Source organism: Schistocerca americana, chromosome X (assembly GCF_021461395.2).
Source record: "Schistocerca americana isolate TAMUIC-IGC-003095 chromosome X, iqSchAmer2.1, whole genome shotgun sequence".
Classification (NCBI taxonomy): Eukaryota; Metazoa; Arthropoda; class Insecta; order Orthoptera; family Acrididae; genus Schistocerca; species Schistocerca americana.
In genome coordinates this window covers 708,813,426-708,826,563 of record NC_060130.1, presented here as the reverse complement: position 1 = coordinate 708,826,563, position 13,138 = coordinate 708,813,426, and the positions used below count along the sequence as shown (strand labels likewise).

General features: G+C 39.1%; 1 protein-coding gene across 2 annotated transcripts in view; it reads right to left on the bottom strand.

Moving 5' to 3' along the window:
* LOC124555055 (cysteine protease ATG4C) overlaps nucleotides 1-12,254 on the bottom strand; it is an 80,886-nt gene extending 68,632 nt beyond the window's left edge. Inside the window, exons 1-2 of one of the 2 annotated variants that reach the window (XM_047128831.1) lie at nucleotides 11,910-12,047; nucleotides 4,385-4,602 (exon numbers count right to left, since the gene is read on the bottom strand). Coding sequence is in view for 1 of the 2 variants with exons in the window: in XM_047128830.1 (XP_046984786.1) it covers nucleotides 11,910-12,078 (169 nt within the window). In the remaining variant the exon portion in view is untranslated. Of the gene's footprint in view, nucleotides 1-4,384; nucleotides 4,603-11,909 lie in introns of both variants that reach the window. The other variant, XM_047128830.1, reaches the window with a different exon arrangement.
* Between the last annotated feature and the right edge of the window lie 884 nt (nucleotides 12,255-13,138).

The window sequence follows — 13,138 nt, the reverse complement described above, 5'->3', positions numbered from 1 at the left end:
AAATAATAGTTCCACTTTCTGCCACATAGTGAAAATACGGCGTTCCAAACAGTCAATATGAGAAATGTTTGTTGTTTTGACTTCAATGTGCTGTTTGTCAGTTGGTGATACTTGATTTCTTTTGCGAAGTGACTGTTGGTGCAAAGTGTTAAGAAGACTGAACTTTTCCATGGCTATTGAGAAATAAGACTGGGCACTGCTGGTAAAGTTGTTTTATCAGAATGGCAGCAATATCAGTGCTGCATAATGGGAATTTCACCAACAGAAACAGTTCCGAAGAGGCCCCACATCAATAAATAGGCTAAAGAGTATAATCAACAAATTTGAAGAAACAGTTGAATTAGATGGTGCAGCAAGGAGGAGGTGGCCCATTCCCATGGCAGCTGGTCGAGAAGTTGCTGTAGCTATAGTGATTGTGCAGCACAAGCTTCAAATTCTGCAACCACTGCTTGAGATGTATCACAGGAATTCTCTCTCCCCTGGTCAACAGTTAAAAGGATTTTGGGCACATTTTACACTGGCATCCATACAAGATTCAAAAGGTGCAACAAAGACAGCTCCAAGATAGGCTACAAAGTCGTGACTTTGGCCTTGGCCTTAGTTTTTGAGCATGCACAGAAATGGATGACATGTGACCAGGCATATTCTTTGGACGAACGACGCCCATTTTACTCTGGTCGCTGCCGTGAATGCACAGAACTGCCACATATGGGGTTCTACTTTGCCGCATTGTGCCGGAATATCTACTGCACTCAGCTTATGTGACTGTACGGTTAGGTGGTGTGGTTTCACAAGATCCTTAATTCTCGGTCCTTTTTTCTTCAAGGACGTCACATGGGCCTGTTAAGTGTACTGTGCACATCTGCAAGTTAGAAGGACCTTCCTGAGCAAAACATGATTCCAGCTTTGCAAGACCACAGCTGTGTCCTCATGACTATTTTCAAGCAAGATGGGGTGACACCACATGTCACTTGCCAAGTGAAAGATTTGCTTCAACAAACCTTTGGTAACAATCAAATTATTTCTAGGCACTTTCAAGATATTTGGTCTTCCTGATCACCCGTCCTAAATACATGTGACTTCTGGTTGTGAGGATATCTGAAAGGTTGTGTCTATTACAGATGTTCTGGACTCTTCCTGATCTGAAGGATAGCATACGGCAACATCTCACTCCAATTACACTGGATATACTGCAAGCAACTGTCCACCATGCCATTGTTATGGAAGCAGCATGTTGCTGACTCGGGAAACCATACTGAACATGTGTTGTAACTTGTGAATATATTCTAATAAACGTGCCACCACCATCACTGTCATGTGTCTGATTTTCCCTCCCCTTTTCCTGCATCCACACCATATTCTGATTGCTTGCGGCACATTTCCACCTGGTGACAGAAAGTGGAACAACAGTTTTTCTCAGTAAAATCTGCGAGTGCACCAATTAATGAACATACCTATGATGTTTTGGTGCCTGTGATGTATATAGCCTGTACTGCAACATCTGGAACATCGCCAGTTTAATTATAACTACCTGGTACTTTACAAGTATCACTTGAGGTGGTGGTAGACATAAAAGATATCAGATGATCAGAAAAGGTATCGAGAGTTACTATTTTTCATCTTTTTTCTTTCTTGTGAGAAAAAAAAATAGTGAAGAATCAAGTTAAAGTCTGCAAGAGTTATCTGGGTGCTGACTTGATAGTGAACATAACTTCATACTAGAGAAATACCACTTGGAAGCAAAAAAGTTAAAAAGACTATTAACATTTTAACATCCTGTCAACACTGCAGTGATTAGAGATGAGGTACAAGCTTGGATCTGGATAGCATCCAAGGAAATCATGCTGCCTGCTTTTCGAAACAACCATCCTGACATTTCCCTGCAGCAATTTAGGGAATCTAAATCTGGATGGCTGAAAGATGATCTGAATTATTGTCCTCCCAAATTAGAGTCCATTGCCTTAACTACATTGTCACCTTGCACAGTGAAAGAAGTTAAAAACTCTGATGTCCTGGAGTGAAATGCAACAAAAGAAATAATGACACTTTGAGGAGTTACACAATGTGGAAAACTAGAGGAATAGTGTTAGAGGAAGAATAGTAAGTGCAGCAAAGGGAGTATTAGGGTTGAAAAAGGCAGTAAAACAGAAGCCACACATAACAGGCAGAATAAAAACATGGTAATACAGATGCTGCATACCACCCAGAAACAATCACTTTGTGGAGCCCATGGAAAAGGCAAATGAGTAATGGAAGCAGCAAAAACAGTGAAGAGATGGAAACAATACTTAGAAAAACTTAATAGTGATGCAGAACAAATTTGGCTAAGGTGCAAGAAGAAGACATGAAGATTCAGGCTTCTGTCCAAAATTCAAAAAGCTTTGCACAAACTCTACATATTCCCAAAGAAAGTGAAAGAGAATGGATGTGAAACTTATCACACAATCAGTTTAGTACCACATCCACCAAAAATATTCATAAGTAGATTTTACTGAAGAATGAATGGTAAAATTGAAAGTATGTTAGGAAAGGACCAGCTTGATTTAAGGACAAGCAGGTGCACCTGGAAAGCTATTTTAGCACTGTGGTTAATTAATTGCCTTTACGAAAAGCAGAATACAGCAGTTGGCACAGACAGAATGATACAATTTTTTCAATGCGATAGGGTCCGCAGCTGCAATGAATTTTTTGAATGATTTCTTGAAGCCTTCAGCTGCCATTCTCTTTATTTCCTGTACGAGTTCATAGGAGCAATGACATATATGACATAATCTGTTACTAAAAAATCATCCATAAAATACTTGAAAATGGTGTAAGGCCAAAATTGCACAATCATACAGGAAATAAGAGAATGTCAGCTGAAAGCTTCAAGAAATCAGTCAAAGAATGATAACCGCTGATGTTTAAGGAAAGTGCACAAATGAAAGTCTTATTTAAGAAGGGACAAGTTCTATTTAAATTTCACAGTTTATGACAACTGCAGAAGAACCACAAGGGAATGCAGGAAAACCTTTCCATGAAGGAAAGATAGTGTCATTTCTAGACATTGCATTACTTGAGAGTTACAAAAACTACGATGATATCACTTTCTGAGGATGGGGGGAGGAGGGAGAGGGGCAAAAATCATTGGAAAAAAATAAAATTGGGAATCCTTTTCAGCAATTTTGAATACCAGTATTGTTATTTGTAAACATTTCGACACAGCATAAAAGTCAATAAAGAAGGGTCAAGTGAACCTGAAAGTTTTGTTTTGAAGTTGCGCTAATTGTGGTGAATTTAAAGTACAGCAAAAAACCAATAACACAAGATCAAATAGCCGAGTGGAGAAAATACATTATGAGAAATGATCCATTTGCAATTGCGTAAATAGTGTAACATGCCTGTAAAATAACATTTTCTGTGTAACATACATTATCTCCACTTTCTCATCCACAGATGTAGCAACAGTACAATGACATCTCACACGTCTAGATAACAGCTGTTATTAGTCAAACATTCCCTTCAGGATCCCCATGTGAGGGGCCGATTCCTTTGAAAACTGCTTCCTGAAATTCTCTAAGGAGATTTTTTTCAAGATTCTCAAACGGTTTTTTCCAACAACACAGGAAGTATATTTTTAAATGTAAATTGCCGTATAAGACAGGAAGTTACCATCAGAATGAAAACAAACTGAAGCATTTGAAGATAATCAGAGGGACATTATAGTATAAATTCAGAAGGCTATGAACTATTGTGCACAACAGCAGTATTCCTTTACATATTCACCCTTTAATGCAACATATTTTTTTTCAAATTATGGATGACTTCACAGAACTCTTGGTTCTGGAAGTCTGCATTTTGGCTATTCAGAATTTTTTTACCTAAAAAGTCATGTCATCATCCTGTAAATGGCTGACACATAATGGTTTCTTCATATGAGAAACGACAAAATAATCATTGAGTGCTGTGCCAGATTAATAAGAGGATGAGACATACTATGGAAGAACCGTGGAACACCGTAGGTATGCTTTAGCCCTTTACCGTGTAATTTAGTTTAATGTGAGAGCCAGATTTCAGTCAGCAATATCAGTGGTAAAAATAACGTAGTGGACCTCCTTTACATTCAATATGGCATGAACATAAATATTAGGCTATATTAAAGATCTGTGTTTTACCACAATTTTATTTCACATTCAAATTTGTTGGCATCACCAATTCACAACCAAATCATCATCTTCCAACATAACATAGACTTGAGCTAAGCTACAGATCAATCTGTTAAGATTTCAAGGATGGGGTGCTTGTCCACTATCACACACTCATGAAGTGGAACTTATCACAACTCTCCATCAGCAAATGATGCTGATGACATTGGTTCTTTTCTAAAAGTAACTTAACCACTTACCACAGTATTTTCTTGTATCCCTCACGCTGCCACTGCCTTTCTAATCAACAGTCACCAATGTGTAAAAAGGCAGTGGATTTGTGAGGTATCAACAAATGGAGCTACAATTCAACACCATCATCTACAATCATGAGCAGTTCACACTCTTCAGCGATGAAACTGTTGCCATAAGAGGTTTATGTTGACTGACACACACATCCTTATTTTCAGTGCTGGAACTGAGAACAGGAATGGGCACTAACTAATCCATAGCTCTTAAGTAAGTTCCAAATTTCACCATACAATTTAATGAACAGTAAAAAAAGTGCACACAGTATAAACAATGAGGCATATTAAGAGCCATGAATCTTTATCTCTGATATCTCCTTAGAAGAGAGTAATTAATATTAATTTGAAGTCTCATATGTAATACATAATATACAAGTACAATTTATATGAATATCTAAGATCTCATGAGCACCTGTCCGTTAATCATATGGATAATCTCTGTACAATATGGTGAATCAAATAACATAGCAGCTGGCTATGTTCTTTTTGTTACAATGCATCATCATGAATGGGAGATGCACACTTTAAATAACACACATTTATGCACCTAATCCTATAACAAATATGTAGCTCCAAGTTCTGAATTGATAGAAGTGAAGTCAGTAATGTTTTGCATATGGCCACTGTCAACACAGTAATCAAAAAGCATGGTGTGCAGCAGTACTAGGGCAGCCAGTGCTGAATCACATTTCATCTTTTGTGTTGGACTCCACCAGTTTGTGTTAGGATTAGTAATTAATCACTTTCTTGTTGATTACAGGCACTATCTATCGCTTCTCAATAGAGGAGACAGGGATTAATTGAACCCTTAGACACTGCTTTGGCAGCTAATAAGCAAACTGTCCTGTCGTCTTCCAACCTAAAGTTGACTTCAAGCTCCAATACCGATTAGTGTGTCACCACAACCTACACCAAAGAATAATACAGACATAAAATACCAGTGTTCTGTTCTCTTTCTATTTGTGCACATATGATGCAACGTCATCACCACATGGGACACTTCTGACATTAAATATCTATAGGTTCAATGGACCCAAAGAAAGTTCAGTATTCAATCAGTGAGCAAATACTATGTATGAACATAAAGCATAACTACAACAGCCATAGGCCAGTGAGGGAAATGGGGCCTGCTATCTCTACAACCCCCCCCCCCCCTACATATAAATAAAAGTCTATGCGTGCCTTTTTGGAGGTCGCCACAACCACGATGTCAAGGTGGGGCATCACCATATTAACCTGGAAACTGTGTTGGACACATTTCTAGGAATATTATTTCACAATTCATAAAAAAAGGTAATACTACATTCTGATATGGTCACATAAACAAGTGATCAGCAGACAAGATAGCTGTACTGCAATCTGGACTATAGTCCTCCCAGTGTGACCATCACTGTGTTACATCACTCAATGAAACAGGAACCTGGAAAGTTCCTTAGATAATTCATAATGACTTAAGCTGCATGAAATTAACTAAGAGTTACACAATAACTGATTCCAGATTAACATCAATTCAACCCCCCCCTCCCCACTCTCTCTCTCTCTCTCTCTCTCTCTCTCTCTCTCTCTCTCTCTCTACCCAAGGCAAGTGACCTTACAGGCAAATGATCCAGGTAAGAGATGATGGTTCAAATGGCTCTAAGCACTATGGGACTTAACATTTGTCATCAGTCCCCAGGTAAGAGATGAAAACTACCAATTTGCAGAGGTTTATGACAGCTGTGAAGAGTGTTGCAGGTTTGCACATTGTGTGAAATTTAAATGCATCTGTCACAACATAAATGACTATAACTCTGGATGTAATCCAGATACAGTAATGAAACTTATATAATTGGCGAGCTAATGAGTAGAGCTTTACATTGATTTGCAACACGGTAGGTTTCTATGAATTTTTACATTCAAGGTCATTGGCATTATTCTTTGACCATGAATATCTCAAAAGACCTTACCTTTAATTTTTATGAAAGGAAAAAAAGTATTGGTCCAATATGCTACTATAAAACAGGAAATATTTAGATGGCTCACCAAATACAGTAAGCAGCTATGTATCAGAGCTTTTCCGGAACAGCAGACAATAGCAGTCACCATTATTCTGAAAATTTCTTATTGTGAACAGTCAATCAGAGATGCTTTTACTGTAACCAGTCATCATTAGTCTGTTTCATAGGTGTGGCCTGTTTACTCAAACTGCTGTGTACACATGCTGTGAAGCAGTATTTCACTTCAAAATTATCCCACTGCAATCCATTTAAAGAAGAAGAGCACACAAGAGTACAGAAGATTCTGAGGAACGTTCAGCAGTGGATGGTAAATGTATTGCTAAGTGGAAAAATTTGCAGCAAATGTAGAAATCAAGTATCACAAAACCTATCAATCTCTACATGTGCTGCCTCAGCTGTGCTAGGTACTTCCAGATAAGATGAAAGAGCATCACATCTGGATTCTTTAAATATTAACTTCCAGTTTTTAGTTGAATCTCCAGTGAAGAAAAAGAGGTTTCATTGTGAGGAAAAGTATCCAAAGTAAAAGTTGAAAAAGGTTGCCTCAGTTTTGGAGCATACTTATGTGCCACAATTGTAAAAATAAGTGTGTGAAAAATTGGATAAAGAGAAATCATGTTGTTGTTGTTGTTGTTGTTGTTGTTGTGGTCTTCAGTCCTGAGACTGGTTTGATGCAGCTCTCCATGCTACTCTATCCTGTGCAAGCTTCTTCATCTCCCAGTACCTACTGCAACCTACATCCTTCTGAATCTGCTTAGTGTATTCATCTCTTGGTCTCCCTCTACGATTTTTACCCTCCACGCTGCCCTCCAATGCTAAATTTGTGATCCCTTGACGCCTCAAAACATGTCCTACCAGCCGATCCCTTCTTCTAGTCAAGTTGTGCCACAAACTTCTCTTCTCCCCAATCCTATTCAATACCTCCCCATTAGTTACGTGATCTACCCACCTTATCTTCAGCATTCTTCTGTAGCACCACATTTCGAAATCATAGCCCAACTGAAAGATAAGTTTCACAATACAGAACGTATATGTAACAAAATAGAAATTTTGACAGTACTTCCAAAGACCTGGGGTACAAGGAAAACCACAAAAGGATTTCCCACTTTGGATTACTTGGCACAAAGAGCAGAACAGTGAGCAGCAGGATGTCATATTCATCTTTAAGACCTGCAGCTCTTGCCTTTCTTTCTGTGTTTGCAGTTAAATTATTGGATACAGGTCTGCCTTTTATGCAAAAACACTTTTCTTGTTAGCCAAACATGTTTTGGCATGTCTGTGTCATCCTCAGTGGGTTTTGTTTATCAAAAACGTTATTTTACACTATATCTGTATGGTGTTCTGCAATGATAGCTTGTCATGTTTTGTTGTGAATTATACTCCTTTTGCATTCTGAGGGCACGGCAAACACATACATTAACGTATCTTGTGTGCAGTGCCCTCAGAACGCAAAAGAAGAGGGATCAGTCACAACAAAACATGACAAGCTATCAGTGCAGGACACTATATAGATTGTCCTGCAAAACCATATAATGTAAAACCACATTTTCAATAAACAAAACCCACTGAAGCTGGCACGGGATTATGGAAGTGTCCGATTCCACCCCTCTGCTTTGACCCATGAAGTCATCAATATGGCGGAAACGGCTATTATGAGCATCTCCAATATGGCGCCTATGATGTCAGTATGTACACATGGCAACAAACTTAAAACTACGTATATGTAAGACAATAACATCTCCCTCCAAAAATACAATCAAACTAACGAGCCACGGGAAATTGGGGGTTTTTAGAGAGGGGGCAAGGTAAATATAATAGTAAAAAAACACCATGATCCCAAAACACACAAAATGACAAAAAACAATTACAAAATCTACAGGAATCTGACACTTCCCTTGACCTATATTGGTCAACCATAACTACTGATACGAAAAATCCAACACCTACAAAAAACAAAAACAAAACCACAACTCCTCAAAAAGTCAAAAGCCAAACATCCCTACATAAATTGAAACACATTCAATACACAAAACATCACAACACGAGGGGGGGAAGAACACCCCCCCCCCCCCACACACACACACAGGGTGCCATCAAACACAACAACATCTACGAACACAACCAACTTATAAACTCTGCGCCATAATGTCACACACCAAAACACCCTTACGTCATGGCGTCAAAGCAGATGGGTGGAATCGGACGCTTCCTTGTCGAAACGTGTTTGAGTAACAAGATGAAACAGCGTTTCTCATAAAAGGCAGACCTATATCCAATACAGGACATATATTAGCAATACCAAAGCCTAAGCCAGGCAGGGGGAGAGAGAGGGGGGAGTGGGAGAGAGAGAGAGGGGGGGGAGTGGGGAGAGAGAGAGAGAGAGAGAGAGAGAGGAGAGAGAGAGAGAGAGAGAGAGAGAGAGAGAGAGAGAGAGAGAGGGGGGGGGGGGAGTGGGAGAGAGAGAGAGGGGGGAGTGGGAGAGAGAGAGGGTGGAGGGGGGAGAGAGAGAGCGGGGAGCGGGGAGGGGGGAGGCAGAGAGGAGGGGGGAGGCAGAGAGGAGGGGGGAGGCAGAGAGGTGGGTGGAGGGAGGGAGGCAGAGGGGGGGAGATATATTTCAACATGTACATGATTTTTACTGTGATCACAATATGAGCCAAATGATGCCAAGAAGAAAATACTGTGCCTGTGGGGAAAAAAAAAGCAGAGGCAGCCACAATTGCACATACTTATGGAATTGTATGCTTATTTTAAAGATAAATACCCACATGTAAATATTGGATTCTCAAAATGTTGTTATTTGCTGCGAAGTACTGTTTCTTGCCTATGCCAACGGGACTCATGCTATTTCTTTGTGTGTGTTACACCAAAGTTTTCACAAAAGCACTGTGTAGCATTTAATTACAGGCAATCCTGCACTACCAGCATGTTTATTAGGTGCATGTCCCTATTGCCCAAGTTTGTCAAGACTAACCAAATAAGCATTTGAATTGTTTAGTATGAACTGCATTGACAAAAATATGAAGTTCTAGAGACTATAACAAAATCAAAAGATTATTTTGTTGAGGTGTTTGCACTGAGTTTACGACAGCTGCTACCACACTCATGTATCACCCAGCAGCAGTCACAGTTCTTTAAAATCACTGAAGAACAACTCAGAGCAAATCAATATCTAGTTGTTTGTGATTTTGTAGAGAATTACGCCATCAATCAGGATGAAGTGTAGGGATTTCTTAGGAATAAGCCACAGGTTACAATTCACCCACTTGTAGCTTGCTACAGAGACATAAATAATAATGAAATATACCACATGTCACATGTGGAAATATTTGGTTATCTTCAGCATGATAAAGAGAAGAGAGAGAGAGAGAGAGAGAGAGAGAGAGAGAGAGAGAGAGAGAGTTTTCTTTCCACAACAATCTCATAAATTTCTTACAATGTCATTTTCCAACCATTTTACAACGTGAAAGCACGTTTATTACTTTTCGGATGGATGTGCTGCCAATACAGAAACAGAGAGAATTTCAAGAATCTGTCCCACCATCAGGAAGATGATTTTTTTTTTTTTTTTTTTTTTAAATGGTAAAGGACCTTGTGGTGGTGTTGCAGGGGCTGTAAAGATATTAGCCATACTTGTCAGCCTCGAGCAACCTCATCAAAACCACATTTTGACACCATGGTAGTTGTTTCAGTGGTGCAAAGAAAATATTCCTTCATGTGTCTTCAAATATACATCAGTTTCCCGTCGTCATTATGACATCGCCAAGCTGCAGAAATGTTTCAAGAATACAGCTGCAGGTACTCAGGTACACATAAGTTTCATCATTGTGTAATAATAATTACAGTTATAGCAAAAACAAAAGCATATTCTGCTTGTTTACTGAGCAGGAACGAGTCACTGATTGCTATGTGGAAAGAAATACTGTTCGCCTACATACACAGATCTGCTGTCTGTATGTATGACAATCACTGGTGTGATTGATGCATGTCTTACAAACTTATGGAGAAACAGAAGAAGTATGGGCCAGCTTCTTGGATCCACATGGACCACCTCCATGATTTCTGTTTCCTGCCGTAACAGTCAAAATTGTGTTGTCAGATGTAACATTCACACAATACTTGATCCAGTGACATCAACTGGAAGGGCATTCATTCACTGTCACTCTGCCACACTCTGCAACAGATTTGGTGAACATCAAACATTTATAGATACATGAAGGTATGTTCGGTCTTTGCAACTAAACGAAAGGCAGTTTGTTTTTTGCCATTAACCATTTAATTGGAGACTTGTGAAACGAGATGTAACCACTTTTTATCGCCCTTTCATTGACACTACACCGTAAACGGTTCATAATGCTACTATAATTTAAACCATACTTTTGGGTAACATTACTTATGAACTGTATTTTTTAAATACAGTTTTTATGTGCTATCATCTGCATTTTGATAGGGCATTGATGCTTTGAAAATAAATTTTTGGGCATGGTGCATTTGGTGTGCCACTTCGATTTTACCACGTTTATAGTAGCACATTTGAGCAATATAATATACAGTGGGGTGTTTTGCGATATTCAAGGTCAAATGTAAAGGTCAATGACCTTGAATGTGACAAATTCTTAGAATCCCGCCATGTTGCATATCAATGTAAAGCATTACTCATTAGCTTTTCAATCATACAAGTTCCACTGCTGTATCTCAATTGGAACCAGGGTTCTAGACATTTATGTTGAGGCATACGCATGCAAAATTCACACAAGTTCCAAACTTTGCACACCTGTAACTTTCTTCACAACTGCTATACATCTCAACAAACTGGTAGTTTTCCATCTCTTATCCTAGATGATTGGACGCACCAAATTTGAAAGAAATTCAAGATTGTCAGGTTGAAAACGTTACTTTTCTGCGTTGAAATGACACTATTACCCATATGGAACCACACGACACATACAAAAAGACCAGAAAACTGCAATGCAATCAACACCATACATAATTTTACCTCCCAAACATCTAATAAGGTCCGAAGGAATTAAAATACATATCGAAGAATTAATTATGAGACTAGTATTGACTGGACAAGGGTGGAGGAAGAACTACATTATGCTATTGTTGCAGGAACCGTCCCGGTAATCATCTCATCGGAACACACAAATCTAAACCAGTCTAGCCAGACAGAGATGTCGACACTGCTCTTCACGAATACCAGTATCGAGTTTTAACCATTGGTCACAAGCAAGCCACAGTAAGCAATAGCTGTTTTACTTCGTCAGTTCTGTGGTAGAAGCAACTTCACGAAAACAAAGGGAAGAATCACCTAACAGAACGAATGTCTGTTAGTCTATCCTCATTCTGTCATTAACGTTTCCTCATCAGCTTACCGGCATATATCAATGGTTAAAAAGTTAACAATTCGTCTTTAGAATACATCTTCTGACAAAAACTCGCATATGGAAGCACAGACGTAAATAAATGTAACTGCATCTTACCATATTTCATGTTGTACCACATAGCAAGCAACTTTGTTTTAACTTTGCCTTCACCTTCTGCCAGCTCATTGTCTTCCTCGGCACCTCTCGCCTGCGGAAATGTAATCCGTCCATCCTCCCTAATACCAGACAACAAACGTTTACTTCTCGTGAAATAATCCGTATTCATAATTACAATAAATTACAACGGCATCAAAAATAGGAACAGTAACTCCATTATGTATCTGAATTGAGAATTTATCTTTTTTGTGAAATTCAACAGCAGCATATTGACACAATATTGCCCACTGCCTTCAATGACATTTCCAGCCTACCACAACACGCCCTTCCTACATAAACAAAACTAATGGGATTTGCAAAGAACTTAATTTGGCAAAGACATTGAATTCCCAGAAGCGCCTCTTTTACAAACATAAAGGATTTTATTGATTCGAAGGCGCACGCATTCACGGCCAACTGTGATGCGTCTCTCGCCTCAGTAAAATAAAAGAATCAGCCAAGGGTACAGTAGTCATAATTCCATCTTTGTGGCTGAATAATAAAATTTTATGAAGTTTGGAGCAAAATGAAATGCAATTCTTGACATATAGTGCATATAAAAAGTATTTGCACACCAGATATTTTTAATCTCACAGCTTCCTTAGGAAACAAATCATTTGCTAATAAGAAAATACACTGCTAATAACAAATGTAGAAGAATTTATTTACTATGTGAAACAGAATAATAATCAAAATCGAGCATTCTGTGTCAAATAAAATTTAACTTTAGAGCCCCACTCGTTTTTGTCCTACTAGTATTGTAATGAGGTGTTGGATTGGGTTGATTTGGGGCAAGAGACCAAACTGTGAGGTTATCGATCTCATCGCATTAGGGAAGGATGGGGAAGGAAGTCGGCCATGCCCTTTCAAAGGAACCATCCCAGCATTTGCCTGAAGCGATTTAGGGAAATCACGGAAAACCTAAATCCGGATGGCCGAACGCGGAATTGAACCGTCGTCCTCCCGAATTGGAGTCCAGTGTGCTAACCACTACACCACCTCGCTCGGTACATTGTAATGAGGAAGAACGGTTGGAGTTTAACGTCCCGTCGACGATAAAGTAATTACGAATGGAGCAGAAGCTCATATTGGGGTAGGAACTTGGCCTTGTCCTGATTAATGGAAGCATCTCGATGTTTGCTTTAACCACAGAAAATGTAAATCTGGACAACTAAATGGGAATGAGAAAC